Source organism: Podarcis liolepis, assembly GCF_965112155.1.
Source record: "Podarcis liolepis genome assembly, chromosome: 17".
Classification (NCBI taxonomy): domain Eukaryota; kingdom Metazoa; phylum Chordata; class Lepidosauria; order Squamata; family Lacertidae; genus Podarcis; species Podarcis liolepis.
Genome location: NC_139571.1, coordinates 19,251,353 through 19,275,076, shown reverse-complemented (window position 1 = coordinate 19,275,076; position 23,724 = coordinate 19,251,353). Strand labels below are relative to the sequence as shown.

At 44.5% G+C, this 23,724-nt stretch overlaps 1 protein-coding gene across 25 annotated transcripts in view; it reads left to right on the top strand.

Moving 5' to 3' along the window:
* Positions 1-23,724, top strand: part of ELAVL2 (ELAV like RNA binding protein 2) — a 155,489-nt gene that overhangs the window by 103,879 nt on the left and 27,886 nt on the right. For all 25 annotated transcript variants that reach the window (XM_083482325.1, XM_083482324.1, XM_083482313.1 and 22 more), the window contains one exon: positions 21,706-21,809. In XM_083482325.1, coding sequence (XP_083338451.1) covers positions 21,706-21,809 — 104 coding nt within the window. The remainder of the gene's footprint in view (positions 1-21,705; positions 21,810-23,724) is intronic.

Below are 23,724 nucleotides of genomic sequence, written 5' to 3'. Positions count from 1 at the left end.
CACAGAAAGAGGAAACACTAATTGTGTTGTTTTTGCGTGATGATGTTTAATGCAGTAGTGGGAGCTTGCGCAAGTTTCAATGATATGGCTGCATTTCCACATAACATGACAGCGTGTAGTTGATGTGGCACCCTTGAGATGCCGTAGAAGTTCGCGTGCACAAAGGAAGTCTGGAAAACACAGTATCCCAAGAAATCTATTGATTGTTCGAAAACAACTCTTATCTGATTTCCATAGCCTTGACTTTCTAAACAGTGAATATTTGCAAGATGCCAGAACGGTTCAGCAGAATTGCTCCCGAGTGTCTTTTTGGTTACAGATCCCACAGCGCTCCTTGGTTTTCCAGGGAGCTGCTACAAATGATGAATCTGATCGGATGTCTTCTATAGAGCACAAATGGTGTAAAACTCAACACAGAGAATAGCAAACATGGCACTGTTACGACTGTTTCTCAATGAAGCTTTACAGTGCCCCTGACACACCCTAGTATTTCAAAAAACGAAGGATCATGGTGCTGTGTGTGTGGAGAGTATGGCGCAGCAACTCAGCGTCCTCAGTGGTCCTGACATATGGGAGAGACAAAGACAGAAGAGAGGAAGGAAGCAGACGGAGAGAGATGCAGGCAGAAGAAAAAGCCTGGATCTGGAGTGGATCAAGCAGAAGATCCATTCCAGCCATTTTCTTCTGCTTGCCTGTCAGTCTCATGACTCACCACCTTTTTATGGAGAGAGATCTATGGGGCTAAGGGACTGCTTTCGTAACAAGCAAGCGAAAAGGAGCCAGTATGTTATTACATAAGTAAAATTTAGTTCTTCATTAAAAAAAAAGTTTAGTTCAGTTTTAGTTTCTTTAGTTTGATAAATATTCACCTTAAAAAAAATAAAAATCATTGGCTTCATTCCTTAATTAAATGCATTGTGCATGACTACACATCTAAAACCAGGGACTTGTTCATTTCTCTTTTGTCAACAAGGCCTAAAACAATCCCTGTTTCCACTAATTTCATCTGTTCCTCACACTCCCTTTCTGACAGAAGTTCAGTTAAGGGCATGTGAATTGCCTAGACACTGAGGTCCAACTCCCAGGGTCTTCTGGTGGTTCTCTCCCTGCGAGAAGCAAAGTTACAGGGAACCAGGCAGAGGGCCTTCTCAGCAGTGGCGCCCGGCCTGTTTAACACCCTCCCATCTGATGTCCAGGAAATAAACAACTATTAGACTTTTAGAAGACATCTGAAGGCAGCCCTGTTTAGGGAAGCTTTTAATATTTGATGAATCACTGTATTTTAATATTCGGCTGGAAGCTGCCCAGAGTGGCTGGGGAAACCCAGCCAGGTGGGTGGGGTATAAATTTTATTATTATTATTATTATTACCTGTCCAATATCTTCAGCAAGTAGTCTACAATCTCCTCATCATTCTATTAGCTCATATTTGACTCCATCCTCATCCAACTGCATCTCTAGCCGGTTTCTTGTTTGTTGTATTTAAATATGTTTTATTGTGGGTTGCATGTCTTTAGTGATATGCTTTTTGATTATTATTATTTTTATTATTATTATTACTGTGTTTGCACCCCTTGTTGTCTGCCTGGCTGTGTGTGTGCATGCCCTCCAAAACTGTATTCCTTTTCATTCTCCTCATTTGAACAAGTCAACTTCCATTTTCTGCCTGTAATAGATTCCTTGACTCTTTTTGTTAATCACGTTGAAGTCCTCTTGGGTTTGGTGGTGCCTTTCCAGATTGGAGTTTATATTCTAGCCGAGCTGTAATTGTGACTTTGAATAATTCCCATGCATTCTGAAGAGATCTGCTTCTTGACTTCCTTTCCACTTTTGTTTTACCAATCCCCCTCATTTTTGAGATGTTTCTTCTTTGGAATTCAAATGTGAATGTGCCAGACTTTCTTGGCAGTTGTCCACTTCCATACGCATGTGTGGAATTTGTTAACAATTCAGCCTTCGTGTTGTATGGTTTTGGGACTTTGTCTAGCAGGGGTGTTTTCGGGGATGGGAGTCACTTTTCAAAGAAGTGGATCACTTCCAGTTGGTCCAGGCTCCTTAGTTTTTTCTTAATAGTTTATTTAAAACTTCAAGTCTCAACCTGAAAGAGAGTTTTAAAAGGATCTCACCACCCCAGGTGAATGGGCATCAATATGGCAAACACAATTCATTGTAAGCAAGTCTAAAGTGAGGCACAGTGAAGCAAATATATATATATATATATATATGCAGGTTTTGGTGTCCTCGGGTGTCTTCCCGTGTAAAAGTTGGGGTGTCTAGGCGACGTTTCGACGAGGTCTCACTCGTCATCTTCAGGCTGGTGCTTTCGGCTTCTTGTTACTGGAACAGAGCGGGATCTCAGTGTTTGAGTTCCTATAAATACTGTAGAGGGGTGTGGTGTATTGCCTCAAAAGTTCTGGGCAGAGGGGAAGTTCCCAGAACTTTTGAGGCAATACACCACACCCCTCTACAGTATTTATAGGAACTCAAACACTGAGATCCCGCTCTGTTCCAGTAACAAGAAGCCGAAAGCACCAGCCTGAAGATGACGAGTGAGACCTCGTCGAAACGTCGCCTAGACACCCCAACTTTTACACGGGAAGACACCCGAGGACACCAAAACCTGCATTCCTGTACCCGTGAAAATCTACGAAAACATATATATATATATATATATATATATATATATATATATATATATATATATATACAAATATATATATATATATTACTTTCACATAAACATGCATGGGGTCTGAACTGCGGAGGATTGCCCAAAGTTTTACAGCTGGGGGGAGGGGGAGAGAGAGAATTGCCAAAAATGCTCACACACAGCATTGACACTGACAATCCCCGGCAGCCGACAATCGCCCACTTGCCACAGTGGCAGCCAATCGCAAACAGACCCTTTCCTAGCAAAAAATGTCTTACCTGGCTGAGAAAATCTGTCCGCTGGCAATCGTGTGCAGGGCTGTATTTAGTAGACGTGGTGTTGGGATGCAAATATCCGCCCAGCACCCCCAAATTACCACAGATAGTGGGGGGGGGGGAAGCTGTGCGCTGCCAGCCATTGGGGGGGCGCAACTTTCCCCCAAGCCGCTGCGGGAGAGCAATCCTTGCAGAAGCTTGGGAGGGAAGCTGCGTGGCGGCCAGGCATAGAGTTGGCGGGGCACAGCTTCCACCCTAAGCCTCTCCAGGGACCGCTCTCCTCCCACTGAGGCTTGGGAGGTTAGCTGCATGCCCGCCAGCCATATGGTTGACAGGGCGCAGCTGGCAGACATGCTGGGAAAGGGGAGGTCACTGGCAAAGCCACGCAGCTCCTCCACTCGCTGGGCACCCCTGAGAGTCTGGTGCCCTGGCGCAACGAACCACTAAAGCCCTATGGGAAAGACGGCTTTGATCGTGCGCATCCCAGAATAGCAGCTGCCAATCGTGGCAGTGGCAGCCCTTTTTTTTTTTGCACTTGGGCAAAAAAAATGAGAGGCAGAAATACAAGATGGGTGACACCTGGCTTGAGAGCAGTACATGTGAAAAGGATCTAGGAGTCTTGGTTGACCACAAACTTGACATGAGCCAACAGTGTGACGCGGCAGCTAAAAAAGCCAATGCAATTCTGGGCCTCATCAATAGGAGTATAGCATCTAGATCAAGGGAAGTAATAGTGCCACTGTATTCTGCTCTGGTCAGACCTCACCTGGAGTACTGTGTCCAGTTCTGGGCACCACAATTCAAGAAGGACACTGAAAAACTGGAACGTGTCCAGAGGAGGGCAACCAAAATGGTCAAAGGTCTGGAAACGATGCCTTATGAGGAACGGCTAAGGGAGCTGGGCATGTTTAGCCTGGAGAAGAGGAGGTTAAGGGGTGATATGATAGCCATGTTCAAATATATAAAAGGATGTCACATAGAGGAGGGAGAAAGGTTGTTTTCTGCTGCTCCAGAGAAGCGGACACGGAGCAATGGAGCCAAACTACAAGAAAGAAGATTCCACCTAAACATTAGGAAGAACTTCCTGACAGTAAGAGCTGTTCGACGGTGGAATTTGCTGCCAAGGAGTGTGGTGGAGTCTCCTACTTTGGAGGTCTTTAAGCAGAGGCTTGACAACCATATGTCAGGAGTGCTCTGATGGTGTTTCCTGCTTGGCAGGGGGTTGGACTCGATGGCCCTTGTGGTCTCTTCCAACTCTATGATTCTCTGATTCTATGATTCAGTCCAATGCTTTTGGTGTGCAGGTGGGAAGGATTGATTTGAAAGCTTCCAATGGCATTCCTTCATCATGCCACTCAAATGATCAAGGGGGTGGATCACGAAAAGTTAGGGCAGGCACCCCCAAACTCAGCCCTCCAGACATTTTGGGACTACAGCTCCCATCATCCCTAGCTAACGGAACCAGTGGTCAGGGATAATGGGAATTGTATTCCCAAAACATCTGGAGGGCTGGGTTTGGGGGTGCCTGGGTTAGGGCATTTGAGTATATTTAGAGAAAAGGTAAGAGGATGTGTACTTGAAGTATCTAAAATTACACATGGTGGGGCAGTAAGTGGATAGAATAATAATAATAATAATAATAATAATAATAATTTATTATTTCTACCCCACCCATCTGGCTGGGTTTCCCCAGCAACTGGGTGGCTTCCAACAAAAGATACGTTAAATACATTAAAACCTCAGTCATTAAAAACTTCCCTAAACAGAAGGAAATCTTTTCTCCCTCTCTCTGAACGCTAGAGAGAACCACTGAGCATTGGATGATTCAGTTCAGGCAAGAGAACAGACCTTCCTCACACATTGCACATCTTCTCCCAGAGGAGCAAGTAAGGGCCACCAGCTTGGATGAAATTAATGCATGGATGAGACTAGTTTGGAGGACTGATCCAGAAACCCCTCCTTACGTTCTTCACTCTCTTGCACAAAGTCACAAAGCTTGTGCTTCAGAACGGTTTCTGGCGTCTTCACTGGGTGGTTTTCAGATGAGAAAACAGCCTCATAGACGCGAGGCCTCGTCATGTCCCCCACGTATTGTCAGTTGGCAGAGGTCCTTCGGTATCTTCTGGCTGGCAGTGGCAACACGGTGTGAAGAAGATCCGCCAGTCTGTCTTGTGCAGTTGCTAGCTGTCTTCTCTTGATGCCCAAATAGCATAGGAGCTGCATCCCTATTGCAAATTGTTCAACCAACCAGCCAACACCAACACTTGGCTGTTGTAATTCTAAATGGTTTTTCTGTCTGTAGCTGAACCTGCACATTTTAGCTTTTGTATCGTTAATATACTCCCTCCTCTTACTTGTTCAAGTAAAGGTGCAATTGGGGGGTGGTGTATAATTCTTGATTTTGAAGAGGTAGCAGAAAACTTTTATTAGAGCAACTGAGGCTCATTCTAATCTTAGCCTAGCTCAGGGGTCGGCAAAAATTTGTAGCCACAGACTGGTCCACTGTCCCTCAGACCTTGCGGCGGGCTGGAGAAGTGGCATGGGGGGGGGCTGGAATAAGAGGCAAGAAGGGCAAGTAGTCCTGTAATATAGTGATAAGTGTTTCAACAAGGCAATATACCTGTGAACAAGAGGTGGAGACTTGACAGCTTTCCAGGGGGGTAGCTCAGCTGAACAGATACTTTGCAGATAATTTGTGTCTCCTGCTTTTTCTCTCTCTCACAAACCAGAAAACTCTTTCAGTTTCACCTGGTATCTTTCCACTTAGAGCTCAGTTAATTATGCAGAGCCTGCTAACAATCCAGGAGGGACCCCCCATGGCTAGACACAAGCAAAGATCCAGCAGCAAAGTAAACGAAAAAGTAAAAGAACTGGAAAGCACTTACTTCCTTCACACTCACCCCCACCAGTAAAAAAAAGAAGGGGAAGAGTTTTTATTTTCATTTTCTGCTGGTGTTTATGTTGTAGCTTTCCTCCATATTACGAAAGAATGGTATTTTTTTAATTTAAAGGAGTCTGTCTTTTTGCTTGGGACGTGGGTGGTGCTGTGGGTTAAACCACAGAGCCTAGGACTTGCCGATCAGAAGGTCGGTGGTTCAAATCCCCACAACGGGGTGAGCTCCCGTTGCTCGGTTCTTGCGCCTGCCAACCTAGCAGTTCGAAAGCACGTCAAAGTGCAAGTAGATAAATAGGCACCGCTCTGGCGGGAAGGTAAACAGCGTTTCCGTGCGCTGCTCTGGTTCGCCAGAAGCGGCTTAGTCATGCTGGCCACATGTCCCGGAAGCTGTACACCAGCTCCCTCGGCCAATAAAGTGAGATGAGCACTGCAACTCCAGAATCGGTCACGACTGGACCTAATAGTCAGGGGTCCCTTTACCTTTACCTATCTTTTTGCTTGCTTGCTTGCCCTGCTTCCCTCCCTTTGATAAAAAGGGAGAGATTGGTGGATTTAGGGCTTTTTGGAGGGTGGAGGGGAGAAGATTTAGCTGGCTGCCTTATGTTGAAATGGGAGTTTTGGTACTATCTGAAAATGATGGGGAGGGTGTTTAAAACTAGATCCATCAGTCAGAATGAAAGATCCCTCATCTCTTCACACCCTTCTCTCTGTTTCCCTCATCAGCTTGGCTTCCCTTGTAAACCAGCAAATTGGAAGTGGTCACTTTTCAAAGTGCTGCATTTTGGGGGGGCACAGCCAAGTCCACAGAGTAGTTCAGAACTTTAGTGGAGCCCCTGATCTGACTTGAGACATCTTGTTGACTGGCCAGTCCAACATAAGGAAAAACTCACCTCAATCACCCCATTCACCTTGTCATTGAGGATGTACACAGAGCTGGTACAGATGTCTTCTACAACCCAAGCTGGGCTACAGTGAGGGCAGCTAATCCTGGCCCAGGTGGTCTTCCTCTGTTCTGCCCACCAAGAGTCTTTGCTCATCGCATCCAGGGGTGCCTTTTTTCAAAGAGGGCCATATTTGATGAAGTGGATGTGCATGAGGGCCAGCCAAAGTTGTTGGGGGCCAGATTAAATCAACCAACAGGCCAGATTAGGCCCCTGAAACGGACTTTGGACATTCATAGTCAGTTGTAGAGCAAAAATGAAGAAAGCTAGGAGTTTCTTTGGGATGTGTGATCAGTGTAGACTGTTGTGCTACATGGAATGTGGTCAGTGGATCGCCCAACATTTGGGGGCTGCATTGGGAAGGAATGTACTCGTGAAAGTACTGAATATTCAGCCCTGGCGAATGTACAGAATATTGCGTGTACCAAATATTAGTACTCCTTAGTACCGCCGAGTTCAGTTGCTTTCACTGGCTGATGCGGTGATTGTTTCATCAAACGTTATTTCAATAAATATTCAAACAATGGGCAGAACACTGTGTTTTTGAGTAGACTTAATAATAATAACAATCCAGAAATAACACTTTTCCTTGATATCCCATCACACCGGTCCAAAACAAAAGTAGCTGATCCAATAACCTTAAAAAAAAAAAAGTTATGAATTTCTCATGGTACTATTTTTGCCCCAAGTGCTGAGTTGTACATAAGGCATTCCATGCTCCTAAAGTGATACATAAATTCAGAGTTTAATAAGCAAGTTAGTTTTGTACCTGTTTGCATTCCCCAACCCCTTCTCATTCGTACTTTTCCAGAAAGTGGTATATTTCAAAATTTGGAGAGACGTTTCCTCTGTTGGTGCAAACGGTCAAAGTTAATGTGTGTACAATGGTACCTCGGGTTAAGTACTTAATTCGTTCCGGAGGTCCGTTCTTAACCTGAAACTGTTCTTAACCTGAAGCACCACTTTAGCTAATGGGGGCTGCCGCTGCACGATTTCTGTTCTCATCCCGAAGCAAAGTTCTTAACCTGAAGCACTATTTCTGGGTTAGCGGAGTCTGTAACCTGAAGCGTATGTAACCTGAAGCATATGTAACCCGAGATACCACTGTATGTGTTTTGTTTTTGTTTTGTTTTTAGTAGATTACTCTAGTTGATAAAAATTTAAAGGAAATCAATTGCTATTGGGTGACTTCTTACTTCCCCACCCGATCTCATGCTCTTATTACATAAGATTGCCTGCACCCAGCACCCCCCAAAAAGGATGGACTTGGAAGTTTTAATAGTTGAATAAAACATTGTGTGCTCAGAGTTTAATATTTATTGATGAAATACTGTATAAATAAATTACCTGCTACAAGAAAGCCTTCTTCCCTCACTTGTCAGATCTTTAGCTTTGACTATGTTAGAGTTTAATTCTGAAGCTTGCCACTGGAATATCTTTAGAATGGCTCCATTAACGTTTACAGTTTCACGGTTTGGGTTTGTAATTTCTCTCCAAGTGATGCAGCATTCTTGTATGATTCATTATGCATGTGTTTTTCCTGTAGCTGTTAATGGGGAAAAGCACCAAATTGCTAGGGGTTTAGAATGTGTAAAACTTCTCCAGTTTCTGAATTCATAATTCATAATTTGAACTGTGCCTTAATTGTCTGGTTTTTAAAAAGGCCTCCTTTCACTCTCAAGTGTGCAAAAAGCAAACACTGGAAATACACACACATGCACACACACATTTTAAACATCTGTGCTTAATGGTATTAATGGCCTGAAATTTTGTGTCTGGCATTCTGAATTGCCCTGTTTGTGCTTGTTCCTTTTTACTCATTTCCTTTCTTGGTGCCTTGAAGCCCAAACGCTTCTGTTCTGTTTTAGTATTTAAAATGGGGGGAGCGTGGTTACTCTGGCTATGCATTAGAGAAAGCTCTCCTGCTGCCTTTCAAAGTCCAGAGTCAGAAGCAGATTAAAATGATGCTTTGGGAGAAATTTTACCATTGGATTTTTGGGTAAAGGGAATTACGTATGGGGTATGTCAATTTCCTCTTTGATCTCCCTACATTCCCTGCTTGCTGTATCATTCTCGAATGTCATTTTGGGTGGAATGGGCACGGGGAATTTTGCCTTTTCAGAGAAGTGTCTCATGGAAAGAGTGGAGGAAGCCGGTTTGTCTTAATATCCTACAATTCTGCAACATTTCATTAGATTGGTTTTATGCTGTGATCTTACCTGCATCCAGTATGTTTCGCACATGAATATTTAAGAGCTTGTTTTTGTTTGTTTTTTGCTTATGCCTGTGTAGCAAAATGGATTGTTCTCAAACAGGGGCCAGCAAACTTTTTCAGCAGGGGGCCGGTCCACTGTACCTCAGACCTTGTGGGGGGCCGGACTATATGGGGGGGGGGTGAACGAATTCCTATGCCCCACAAATAACCCAGAGATGCATTTTAAATAAAAGCACACATTCTACTCATGTAAAAACACGCTGATTCCCGGACTGTCCGCTGGCCGGAATTAGAAGGCAAATGGGCTGGATCCAGCCCCCGGGCCTTAGTTTGCCTACCCATGTTCTAAAACATTATTAACGTTAAGTTTTTTTAAAAGAAAGCAAAAGTTCAGGGGAGTTATGAAAGCTGTGTGGTTTGGTTGGTTTTGGTTGAGTCAGGTTAATTCCTTAGCTCGTGAAGTTTCTATTTCCGAAGTTGCAACGATGATTTCACCAGCGTGTGTACTTCATTGTGTTCAAATTCTAATATACAATAATAATTCTTGACTCATTACAGCTGACAGTCTGAATGATTTCCCTGTTGTTTACTTGTCAAAGGCTGATATTTTTATAATTACCAAGCATGGGAAACATAATGGCATGGATGCATAGCCAGATGAACATAATTTACTTAACTTGTGCCTTTAGACTTGAGTGCACGAACTCGTTTTTATTTTTCAGAAGCGGAAGAAAACTCTATTGGTAGCAGAGAGGCTGCTGTATAATCCTTCACCTCCCTAAAGTATGAAAATGAAGAAATATGTTTAAAACTTTACATTTGCCTCAGGCAATTTAGGTCTAATTTGATGCATCTCATTTTCTTTATCTTCAATAGTTGTTTCCCTTTTCTATAGTGATTTAACAAATCTCCATCTTTCTATCTCAGAATTAAAGTTGAATGTTCTGGGGTGTGCAGGTTAGTTGTGTAAATTCTCAGTTCATCTCTACTCCTGATCACTTCCCTTGCTTTGAGCTTCCTAGCAGAAATATGCTCTAGTGGTGAGGTGGGCTGTGTGTTTGGGGTTTTTTTGGCAGATAAGACTTGAAAATCTCCCTGCTTTTGGGGGGGTGGGGGGTGCAGATGGTGGCTAATGGATTGAGGTTGAATATTGACAAGGCAGTAGTACTGTTTCTGCAGGACAGGGGGTGGGCAGGTGGGGGGCGACTCCCTGGTCCTGAATGGGACCAGGTGCACAGCCTGGGAGTTATTTTGGTCTTACAGCTGTCCATGGAGGTGCAATTGTCCATGGACAATTCTGTCCATGGGCGGCTGTCTACCATCTCCAATTGAGACCCTACCTGCCTGCGCCCTGTTGCGCCAGAGAGGTACATGCTCTGGTTATCTCCCACTTGGACTACTGCAATGTGCTCTACGTGGGGCTACCTTTGAAGGTGACTCAGATATGACAACTAATCCAGAATTCAGCTGCCAGACTAGTGACTGGGAGTGACCGCCAGAACCATACAAGTCGTCCTAAAAGATCTTCAGTTGGTCCTGGTATGTTTCCGAGCACAACTCAAAGCCCTAAATGGCTTTGGCTCTGGATGCCTCAAAGAGTGTCTCCATCCCCATTGTCCAGCCCAGACACTTGAGGTCCAGCTCCGAGGGCCTTCTGGCGGTTCCCTCCCTGCGAGAAGTGAAGTTACAGGGAACCAGGCAGAGGACCTTCTTGGTAGTAGCTCTCGCCCTGTGGAATGCCCTCCCGTCAGATGCAAGGAGATAAATCACTACACAACTTTTAGAAGACACCTGAAGGCAGCCCTGTTTAGGGAAGCTTTTTCATGTTTCATGTTTTACTGTGGTTTTATAATTTGCTGCAAGCTGCCCAGAGTCAACCCAGTCAGATGGGCGGCATGTATATAAATTATTAGTATTGGTATTAGTATTAATTAACTTCATTGCTCCTGCTTTGTCGCTTTCAGATCCTGCCTCTTTCTGCACCAGTGGTCAGGAGATGTGACTCCAGTTTAGAATTTAAGATGCAACAACAGCTCTGTTGATAAGAATTTTGAAATATCCGCAATGGATTAAAACGTAACCTCTAAATTCCTTTCCACTGGTGTAGATTTATATTAATCTGAGACACTGGAGCACTTTCCTTAAACCTTTCTTAGCACCTGATGAGTTGTCTTCCTATTTAAGGTGGGTCCACTAGCTGTTCATAGGTATTTCTGCTGCTGTCACCCCCACCCCATACCACTGAGTGGTAAATTGGACAATCCTCACGTGGACTGCCTGTTCCAACTCCTAAACCTTGAACCCATGATGTCCATATGTGAGGATATCCTCTTTTATCCTGCTAAAAATGGCTCAAGGGACTCCCAAACTCCACTCATACCTTCCTATGCTTTGTGAAGGTTCTATTTAGCCTTCTGCATTTTTTTTAACCAACTTTTGTACTGTGTGTTGTTGTTTTTTTGTAACCTGCCCTGGGACCTCCTGGTGTCGTGCGGCTAAGAAATCTAATAAATAGTAATACTTCTACCCTTGCCAGTATGGTTTTGCTGAAGAAACCCCTTCAGCCCTGGCCACTGTAAACGGGCTCTTGGGTCCCCAAAAATTGGCAACCAGAATTAACCCATGCTGGGTTGTTGGTGCTGGACTAAATGCAACAGGAGGAAGAGAGCAAGTTCCCTTCTCTTTTTATCATTTCATAACTTTGTAGCATCTCTTCTTTCTCTAGGTAAGCTGGGTGAAAAAGTGCTCTTCTGTGGGAATGGGGAAGGGAATAGGATGTATACACAGAGAGAGAGGGGGGGGGATATGATAGGAATCTAATTCGTTCCAGGGGTCTGTGCACACCCCAAAAATTTCGCAAGAAGAGGTTCTGCGCATGCGCGCATGGCGAAACCTGGAAGTATACACTTTGGGGGTTTGCTATGTTCGCAACCCGAAAGTTACGTTACCGAAAGGTAATGTAACCCGAGGGTCCACTGTGCGTATGTGTGTATATATATACACATATACACAATCTTGCTCAACAGAGTAGAGTTGAACATGCATTTTTTTCTGTGGGGTGATCCCCTATAGTTTTACCTTCTTGGTACTTGGATTGCTGTGACTACTGGGGTGCTTTTTCTGATTACATATAAGTGTTTGGTTGGTTGGGATCTGGAATAGAGCCATCTTGACAGTGGCACCTCTACCCTCTGGGATCAGGCAAGCGCCTACTTTGAGTTAGCAAAAATTGTGGTTCGTTGGCCCTATGGATGATCCAAGAGTACGACTGGCCGATTTAGACATGAAATTGACAAAGCGATTTATTTAAACTTGGAAGTATTTCGTTAATACTTTCCACAGGCTTTGTATTGTATTGTGCTTTGTGGGCAAAGGGTGGGGTATAAATTCTTCAAATAAGTCTTCTGCAGGGTGGAAATGTGTACACAGAGCTTGTCTGCTGCTAGAATTGATCATTTTGGTACAGTGGTACCTCAGGTTACATACATTTCAGGTTACATATGCTTCAGGTTACAGACTTCACTAACCCAGAAATAGTGCTTCGGGTTAAAAACTTTGCTTCAGGATAAGAACAGAAACTGTGCTCCGGCGGCACAGCGGCAGCAGGAGGCCCCATTAGCTAAAGTGGTGCTTCAGGTTAAGAACAGACCTCCGGAACGAATTAAGTACTTAACCCGAGGTACCACTGTATTAGTATAAAGCAGGCTTCCTCAAACTCGGCCCTCCAGTTGTTTTTGACCTACAACTCCCATGATCCCTAGCTAGCAGGACCAGTGGTCAGGGATGATGGGAATGGTAGTCCCAAAACATCTGGTGGGCCAAGTTTGAGGAAGCCTGGTATAAAGGCTCAGTTGTCTGTCATCTTTTTAATTTTTAAATTGTCTCCTCCATTCTTCTTCAAAATTTTACGGTCCTGGGATGGGTCACAAAATAATAACTCAAATAAGAATAATAAAACCATTTAAAATGATTTAAGAATAGCATTAGAAAGCAGATGGCAACCGTCAGTATAGCTCAGACATTGTCTTCCTCTCTCACACCCACACTTGGTGTTTTTTTTCAAGGAAAAGATGGTACGCATCCTGTCCCCCACTGCACTCCTGCCATCGCCATTTGCCCCCTACCTGCCCCCTCGCCCCTTGTGGCAGCAAGATGGTGGTGGAGGGAAAGAGGGGACAGTATGAAAACATTAGGACTGTCCCAATAGTAGGGAGACACAGAATAGAATGGCTTCTATGTCCTGTGGGCCAAAGTTGTAGTGTTGGGTTCACAAAAGTTGTATATTAGGTAAAGCAGCAATCTTTTCTGAAAGTGATAAAGTTAAGTACTGATACATAGCCAGACTCCTAAAATTGCTAAGCAGTTAATTGAGAACAAAAGTTATTTCATGCATTTAAAGGGGGTATCTCGGAAAAAAGTGCTGGGAAAACAACAAATAAATTTTATTTTTTTTGCCTTTTCCCCACATTGATTTTGTTTGCTTTTAAATGTGTGCACTTGAACCAGGATTTTCTAAAGGGGGGGGGGGGACCTTTGGCCAAACATTCATTTTCAAACGTTTTTGTTTGAAAGCTTAACCAGAGATTGGGGAATTTCATTTCCCAACTATAAATGACTTTCAGCTTGTGCTATATGACAAGCGATGCATTATTAATGTCCCAATCTTGGAAATTCTCTTCGTAGCAAAGGTTTGAAATTGAACGTCTACTGGCAAAAAGTTTTTCACTGATCCACACTGGACTTCCAACGAAGCATACCCCTTTGAGATCGTTTCAAATGAAATTTGTCAGATTAAAAATAGTAGCTATGCAACATTTTGGAGGAGAGAGTTGCTTCCCATATTACTTTTCTAAGGTGTGAGTACGTTAGGCGGTATCTAGCTAACTCATTCCATCAGTGCAAGGATTTCCACTTGTTCAAAAAGCTTCCCCTCTGCACTCCCTGCTCCCCCTTTAAAAAAAAAAAAAAAAACTGTTCTGGGGGTTCCCCGATCCTTTGGAACAGATTTTTTTTTTGAGGGAGGGAGAAAGTTCTGTTGTGAAAGTAAAATCCTAAACTGCCTTCACTACCACGATCCCTTCCTCTCTGCTAACATGTCATCAACTTCCAGGGGTGGGGTTGAGCGATATATTGTGATATATCACCCAAAAACGATTTGAAGTGCATCTCGTGATTTCGGTTTCCTTCTTTCTTTAAAGATTTACCACTGTGTTAGCTCTCATGGATTGCATCCGTTTCGTGAAGTTATTATTGTTAGTTGGTTGAGAGAGTAAAAGGTAAAAAAAATAAAATAGTGGGTCCAGATGGCTGAAAATACCATCACCCTTGCAAAGGCTAACTGCAGGACTAGGGCCAGTAAGCACACAGCCATCAGAGGCCAAGGCATGGGGAGATGCAATATTCAGAGGACAAGCATCTTGGGATGTAAACAAGTCACAATGACAATTGTCAGTAGGTTTTGGCGTAGGCCTTGGGTGTATACAATGGTACCTTGGTTCTCAAATGCTTCGGTACTCAAACAGCTTGGAACCCAAAGCCTACAAGTAAATCTTCCAGTTTGCAAACTTTTTTTGGAAACCGAATGTTCTCCGTTTTAAGTGTTACGCTTCCAATATTAGTGCCACACTTCCGTTTTGAGTGTTACACTGAAGTCTGTCTCTTTTTGCTATTTATTTTGCGTTTTTGTGGGTCTTTTTTGTGACTGTCTGGAACCCAGTTCAGCTACTCATTGACTGATTGGTTGTGTGACTGCAGTACATTGTTTATTGCTTTCATTTTATGGACCAGTGGCCTCGTTAGATAGTAAAATGCATGTTAAATTGCTGTTTTAGGGGTTGTTTTTAAAAGTTTGGAATGGATTAATCCGTTCTGTATTACTTTCTATGGGAAAGTGTGCCTTGGTTTTGGAACACTTTGGTTTTGGAACGGACTTCCAGAATGGATTAAGTTTGAGAACCGAGGTACCACTGTATACTGAATCATCCTGGCTGTCTGATGGTTATTTGTTTGGCAGTCAAACCTGGGTTATGGATCACCCGATGATGATTGCCACGCACATGAGGAACAAGGATATAGTTTGAGTGCCTCACTTGTAGTTCTGTAAATCATTTAATGTGCCAACACAAATGGAAGTTATTAATTTTTCAGTTGTTGTATAAGGGATTATTATTTCGACCGGAATGTAATTGAAATTAATAAGATTTTGGAACGCAGAAATAAAGGAAATCATCAAACCCTCAATTCTAGCACGGGGGGGACGGACCTAAATTATACAATTCTGTATTTGATTTATTGTTATTAGTAATTGTATTATAATTTGGTGTTGTTATAATGAGGCTATTATTGGATTGTACATTCATACCTCATGTTACGTTTGCTTCAGGTTATATTATTTCAGGTTACGTCCCGCGGCGACCTGGGTTTCGCCGCTCGTGCATGCGCAGAAGCGCTAAATCATGCTTTGCGCATGCGCACAAGCTCCAAATCGCGCTGCGCACCTGCGCAGATATGGTGCTTCAGGTTGCGCTCTTTTCATGTTGCGAACGGGGTTCCGGAACGGATCCCGTTTGCAACCAGAGGTACCACTGTAATTGAAAATAAATAAAACTTATTATAAAAAAGATCACCCTATGACGGACATCAGTTTGGGTCAAGCCTTCCAAGCTCACCATCTTGGGCGGGGGTGGGGGGCTGCTTTGGCCCATTAACCCCTGTCTGGGCATCTGGACAGAAGCAGCTCCCCCTGATCCCCTTTAAGGGGGCACCATGAATCCTTACATAAAGAGAATCAAATTGATACATTCTGATGTCAAGTTAAGGGACGCGGGTGGCGCTGTGGGTTAAACCACAGAGCCTAGGACTTGCCAATCAGAAGGTTGGCGGTTCGAATCCCTGTGACGGGGTGAGCTCCCGTTGCTCAATCCCTGCTCCTGCCAACCTAGCAGTTTGAAAGCACATCAAAATGCAAGTAGATAAATAGGGTAAACGGCGTTTCCATGCGCTGCTCTGGTTCACTAGAAGTGGCTTAGTCATGCTGGCCACATGACCCGGAAGCTGTACGCCGGCTCCCTCAGCCAATAAAGCAAGATGAGCGTCACAACCCCAGAGTCAGCCACGATTGGGCCTAATGGTCAGGGGTCCCTTTACCTTTAATGTCAAGTTATTCTATGATAACAATAATGGAAATGTTCAGGCTAACAGCTGGGTATTCTGAGAGATCAGAATATTCTCCCACTGGCTTCTGAACATTTCCATGCCTGATTTTCCAAATTTACTTTTGTTTGTCCTTTTGCTTTACAGAATGACCTTTTCATTTCTTCTGGAACAATTTCTTTTTAACCTTGAAAGTTACAATCCGCCAATCTTAAGAGAAGGGGATAAGAAATGGCCAACATTGCTCCGGTTTCTGCCCCTTAGCACAAGGGGAGTGGAGCAAATAATTTTGGAACTGAAATCAGTGCTTTATGGAAATGCAAAGAGCTGCAGATGTTGTAAAAAAATGCATTTGTGCACATGTACACACACTTATCACAGCATTGGGGGAACCTGAAGTTCACAGGCAAAATTGGACCCAGCAGTGGTCACAATTGAGTCTATGCGGCAGATTTTCCCCAAACCACACCTACCTGCTTCATAACTGATGGTGTATGTCAGGGGTCTGCAAACTTTCAGCAGGGGCCGGTCCACTGTCCGTCAGACCTTGTGGAGGGACGGACTATTTTTGGGGGGTGGGTGGGGGATGAACGAATTCCCATGCCCCACAAATAACCCAGAGATGCATTTTTAATAAAAGCACACATTCTACTCATGTAAAAACACGCTGATTCCCGGACCTTCTCGCGGGCTGGATTTAGAAGGCAGTTGGGCCTGATCCGGCCTTAGTTTGCCTACCCATTGTGTATGTGATGTCAGGTAAGGGCACGGCTGCAAAGGAGCAACACGAAGCCTTGAAGTCTGCTTCCAATTGTTCCTCAAGGAGTCGGGCAAACGCTTCTTTTGCCTGTGCAGCTTGAAATCAAGCCTCACGAACAAAGGAAAGCTCTTTGCCAGGTGTCATGGTGATGTCGGGTGATTCCTTGACAGTTTCATCGCTGTGCTCTTTGCATCCTTCCTGTTTGGACTGGTTCGTACTAGAATTTTGGACATGTCTGTGGCATTGAGCATAGTTGAGGATGTTCTTGGATCATAACTGTCAACATTTCCCCTTTTTAAAGGGAAATTCCATTATTCTGAATAGGATTCCTTGCAAGAAAAGGGAAAAGTTGATAGCTATGTCTTAGATACCTGCCTCTTTGCTCACTGTGTAACAGTGCTGTTGGATCTGGTATACAGCCGTTTCTGGCAAGGTTGAATGCCTAACTCACATTAATTTAATTTAATTTCTTAGATGCCTACTACTAAAAATAGTTTTGAGGTGACTTACTATATATATATATATATATATATATATATATATATATATATATATAAAAAAAAAATACACCGTACTTCACAGTGGAATATGCATGAGCTAAATCAACAGTGAAGTGCTTTTCCTGAAGAGACAATGATCAAATTGGATTGCATCTCTACTTTAATATTATACTGTTACCTTAAGTTTAGCGGTGCACTTGGGGGCGAATGATGTGTCCTTCCAGAGAATGGCTCCTGTCTCGTTCTCCTTTTGCTAGCAACCACTGGTTGTTCGTTGCCATTTCAGTTCCCTCAGCAAATGCTAGAGCCGTGGTTCCCAAACCTTTTTCTCTTGGCCACGCTTTCAGAATAAAAATTTGCTTCGCGCCACACAGAATTTTTCAGAGATACGAAATACCCTGGAAAACAAACAAACAAACAAACAAAAACTCTTAGCAATGCTTGATTTATATGGGTAGGCAAACTAAGGCCCAGGGGCCAGATCCGGTCCAATTGCCTTCTAAATCCGACCCGCAGACTGTCCGGGAATCAGCGTGTTTTTACATGAGTAGAATGTGTGCTTTTATTTAAAATGAATCTCTGGGTCATTTGTGGGGCATAGGAATTCGTTCTTTTTTTCTCTCTCTCCAAAATATAGTCCGGCCCCCCACAAGGTCTGAGGGACGGTGGACTGGCCCCCTGCTGAAAAAGTTTGCTGACCCCTGATTTATAACATAAAACATAACTACTTTATAATGTGATCATCCAAAAAGTATGAAACAATGTAGCTACATAATAACATGAACCATTCCCAATGTGTAATTTTAAACGACGACTAGGATTGTCCTCAATATCACTTAGAGTCGTAGAATTGTAGAGTTGGAAGGGACCACGAGGTTTGTCCAGTCCAACCCCCTGCAATGCAAAAATATTTTGCCCAACATGGGGCTCAAACCCACGACCCTAAGATCGAGTCTGATGTACTACCTGAGCTACATAGGTACACCTCCAATACTCTTGTTCTCATTTTGGGGAAAAAATCTATCCATATTCTGCAAATAAAAATAGTAATTTTGATACTGTACTGTACTATGTTGAAATATTTAAATGTTCCATTGATTGTTTTTGAATCTTCCCACCCCGCTTTCCGTGCTCTCCTGCCACACCAGGGTGGCGTACCACACCCTTTGAGAACCACTGTGCTAGAGCATACTTTGCATGTGGGTTAAACCACAAAGCCTAGGACTTGCCGATCAGAAGGTTGGTGGTTTGAATCCCCGCGACGGTGTGAGCTCCCGTTGCTCGGTCCCTGCTCCTGCCAACCTAGCAGTTCGAAAGCATGTCAAAGTGCAAGTAGATACCTTCTGGCGGGAAGGTAAACGCCGTTTCCGTGCGCTGCTCTGGTTCGCCTGAAGCGGCTTAGTCATGCTGGCTACATGACCCGGAAGCTGTACGCCGGCTCCCTCGGCCAACAAAGCGAGATGAGCACCGCAACCCCAGAGTCGGTCACGACTGGACCTAATGGTCAGGGGTCCCTTTACCTTTACCTATGATTGCAATGCATTTTTGTATTCTTGTGTATTTTTTCACACTATATAGAATTGTTAATCTCATTTACTATGTAGCTGAGGCAGGAACATGCCGTAGGACTCTTGGGAGCCCCTTTCTGGTGGTAGTCCTTCCATCGGCGCAACCACAGGACCCCGCCCCATCCCTCTAAACAGCAGAGATACTGGGCTGCTACCCTCCGCTCCACATGTAATGTTCCTGCTCTGTAGCATCTTTCATGTCTGACTTTACGTCACCATCAATATAATACATATTAATAGTTTATAGGTCTTTTGTGGTGACAGTCTGCTTTCCTATTCGCTATGCTCACAGGTAAACAAAATAGCATTTGATACAGTGATGGCTCCCACTGGTAGAAAGAAAAGGGACTACAGTGGTACCTCGTGGAATGGGATCCGTTCCAGAGGCCCGTCCGTAACATGAAATGCCCGCAACTTGAAGCGCTCCAGGCGCGCGGCACAATTTGGTGCTTCTATGCATGCGCGAGCAGCGAAACCTGGAAGTAACCCTCACAACACGTCTTACGGTTCTCTGGGATGAACCCTCCAAAATCATATTTTTGGAGAGTGCAGGAGACTTTGGGGAGAAAGAGGGAATTGATAATAATAATATAATAATAATAATTTATTATTTATACCCCGCCCATCTGGCTGGGTTTCCCCAGCCACTCTGGGCGGCTTCCAACTGAATATTAAAAACAGTACAGCATCAAACATTAAAAACTTCCCTAAAGAGGGCTGCCTTCAGTTGTCTTTTAAAAGTAAAATAGTTGTTTATTGCTTTGACATCTGCTGGGAGGGCGTTCCACAGGGCAGGCGCCACTACCGAGAAGGCCCTCGGCGCTGGATCTCAGTGTCCGGGCTGAACGATGGGGGTGGAGACGCTCCTTCAGGTATACAGGACCGAGGCCGTTTAGGGCTTTAAAGGTCAGCACCAAGACTTTGAATTGTGCTCGGAAACGTACTAGGAGCCAATGCAGATCTCTCAGAACCGGTGTTATGTGGCCCCGGCGGCCACTCCCAGTCACCAGTCTAGCTGCCGCATTCTGGATTAATTGCAGTTTCCGGGTCACCTTCAAAGGTAGCCCCACGTAGAGCGCGTTGCAGTAGTCCAAGCGGGAGATAACTAGAGCATCCACCACTCTGCAAGACAGTCCGTGGGCAGGTAGGGTCTTAGCCTGCGTACCAGGTGGAGCTGTTAGACAGCTGCCCTGGACACAGAATTAACCTGTGCCTCCATGGACAGCTGTGAGTCCAAAATGACTCCCAGGCTGCGCACCTGGTCCTTCAGGGGCACAGTTACCCCATTCAGGACCAGGGAATCCCCCACACCCGCCCGCCCCCTGTCTCCCAAAAACAGTACTTCTGTCTTGTCAGGATTCAACCTCAATCCGATGGGAACATGCATGTGTCCACAAGTAAAAAACCAGTGTATCAGAAAGGACATACACGCTATGCCAACTATCAATATTTATTATATGCGACTGTAGCCTAACATGGAAGCTACCGTATTTTTCGCCCTATAGGACACACTTTTTCCCCTCCAAAAATGAAGGGGAAGTGTGTGTGCATCCTATGGGGCGAATGCAGGCTTTCGCTGAAGCCTGGAGAGCGAGAGGGGTCGGTGCGCACTGACCCCTCTCGCTCTCCAGGCTTCAGGAAGCTCTGCGCAACCCTAGGGAGACCAGCGCGACTTCCCACCAGGCTCCCTAGGCTTGCGGATAGCAGGCTGTTCTGGGGGCGGGGGAAGCTCGGGCTTGCCCCGCGCCAGCCCCGTGTCTGGGGGGGGGAATATTTTTTTTCCCTTTATTTCCCCCCCCCCAAAAAAACCTAGGTGCGTCCTATGGGGCGGCACACCCTATGGGGTGAAAAATACGGTAATTACATAGTAAGCAGGCACTTCTCACCAGCCTCCAGGTGTTTTTGCCTGCCTGGAATGCGATGTTGACGTTCAGTGATGCCTCATGGCTGCAAGGATGGAGAAATGTCTATGTGTGGGTGGGTGCCCAACTCCTCCGATGTCTGTAGGGTCTACAGTGGTACCTCAGTTTAAGAACTTAATTTGTTCTGGAGGTCTGTTCTTAACCTGAAACTGTTCTTAACCTGAGGTACCACTTTAGCTAATGAGGCCTCCCATGCCGCCGCACGATTTCTGTTCTCATCCTGAAGCAAAGTTCTTAACCTGAGGTACTATTTCTGGGTTAGCAGAGTCTGTAACCTGAAGCGTCTGTAACCTGAGGTACCACTGTACTGTATTAAGTCATATGGATTACTCCACTCAGAAGGCACTCTGAGGGAGAAGGCACTGGCCTCTGGTTAAAAATGGGACCCCCACCCTGATAGAAAATGTGTTTCATATCTCATGAGAAGAGCTCACCCGTAGAAAGCTCGGATCCATTTTCCCAGGCTCCCTGAATAGAATACCTGTCTATATATCTAAGTGTATTTGTTGTATGCTAACTTGTGCTTCAGAAATTCCAAGCGTTGTGTACCTGCATCTGTTTAAAGTTTTGTGACAACTTGCACTATTGCTGTTCTTCTGACAATAGCATAGTTTGTTTGCATGCTTCAGCGAGTACTTGGGAAGTAAATTAGCTGGCAACTATAAATTATTTTTAAAGTTACTTAGGCTGTCTTTTATTTTGTCTTCAGTGTAAAATAGCTTATCTACCTCTTGCTAATAAAGGGTTAAGATACAAATGTAGTTGCTTGCATCGTTGGGTAATAATATTTTTCTTCCCCTTTCTCTTTTTTCTTTTTTACAATCAGGACAAAGCTTGGGGTATGGATTTGTGAACTACATTGACCCTAAGGATGCTGAAAAGGCGATCAATACTCTGAATGGATTGAGACTTCAAACCAAAACAATAAAAGTATGTAGAACTTTTATGGGGGAAATTAAGTGCTACTGGAAGACAGTGCCCATTGCTATTTGTGCTATGTGTTTCCAAAGGCTATACCTGGCTTTGGAATTGGTGGTTTATTCGCAAGTCTTTAATTCCTGGGGCCTATACTACTAGTTTGCATATGCAAGGATATTCAGGACAAGTTTTTACCTCCATAGCAGGCATTTGCAAATATTCTAAAATGGCATCCTTACACTTGGTAATTTACATAGTGTTCTAATGTATAGATGCTAGGAGAGGATAATGAGTTTAACCACATAATCATTGCCGCCGCATAATAGTCGCACCCCCTTTTTTCCCAAGCCCTGAAATCGGCCCCAAAGCATTTACTGCATAATAGTTGCAGGGCAACTTCTGAAGCTCTGCTAATCCTCAGGTCCCCTTCCTTTCCTCCTCGACCAAGAGCTCCTAGGGGGAGCGGAGCAGGTGGGAACCTTTCTCCCCATCTTCCTTTTTTTATCACCGTTTTGGCGGAAACCAATGCTGGGGTCAGCTGGGTTCTGTGGGCCACGGGAAGTTGCAGCGGGCGCTAGCAGACCTGGCTGCAGGTGGTGCCATCACTGCTCGTTTTCTGTTCCCACGGCTTTCCTCGCTGGAACTTCCTGTCCGAACTTGGAACAGCTGTTCCATTCTTGCAATGCAAAGTATAGAGTGGTTTCGTTCACCGTAGAGATTCCGTTAGACGAGGGACGCCTCTTGAGTCAGTAGACTGAACAAGAGAAGGGAGGCTTTGCTTTTACAGAAAGGTATTTCCATACAGAAAGTCTTTCCATTTCCTCTCCCTGCGGTCACTTTAAGTGGTGTGTTACAGAAATACACCCCCTCGGATCCACCTGCTATCATCCCCACTTTTTTCCTTGTATGATGGCTGCACCCCCTTTTTTTGAAAAGAATATTCAGCATTAAAAACTGGAGCGTTATGCAGTGAAATACGGTATATTTATTAGATATGATCCTTCCTTCCTCACATTTGTGAATTCAGCAGAGTGCACCCCTTTGCATCTTAAAAGGGAAGCTTAGATAGGCTCATTGTAGCCTTTCTGTTTACGTAATCCAGGATGCTTTAAGGTATTTTCACCTTAAAGCAATAATCGCACAAATCATGTAAAAGGTAAAAATTTACTCATTTACTCACTCAGGATACTTGTTAAAGAGTAACAAGTACAGCAGCTTTGTTCTGGAAGGCTTAAAATGGCAATTCGGTTGCAAAGACATGTTTTAAAGGTAAAGGGACCCCTGACCATTAGGTCCAGTCGTGGCCGACTCGGGTTGCGGCGCTCATCTCACTTTATTGGCCGAGGGAGCCGGCATATAGCTTCCGGGTCATGTGGCCTGCATGACTAAGCTACTTCTGGCGAACCAGAGCAGCACATGGAAACGGCATTTACCTTCCCGCCAGAGGGGTACCTATTTATCTACTTGCACTTTAACGTTCTTTCGAACTGCTAGGTTGTCAGGAGCTGGGACCAAGCAACAGGAGCTCACCCCATCAAGGGGATTCGAAACGCCGACCTTCTGATCGGCCAGTCCTAGGCTCTGTGGTTAAACCCACAGCGCCAGACATGCTTAAGACTAGCTTAAAATGGTTTCTGAGCAATGGAGCAGATGGTTCTCACGTTTATGGCTTGGTGATGAGAGGACAAAGTGCAGAGAGGAGGTGGCCTGGCCAGGTGTGGAGGTTATATGTGGGTATGCCTTCCCCTCCAAACTTACTGGGGAACTGTACACTTCATGTGCCTATCTAGCAAACATGCGTGGTTGGTTTGACTGCATTGTAAACACCCCCACGAGCGTGTTACTGATACTGAGGGCCACCTTCCTTGAATGTGCTACGCTGTTTTGCAATCCATTTCCGGGAATTTTTGCCCGGTTATTACCTGGA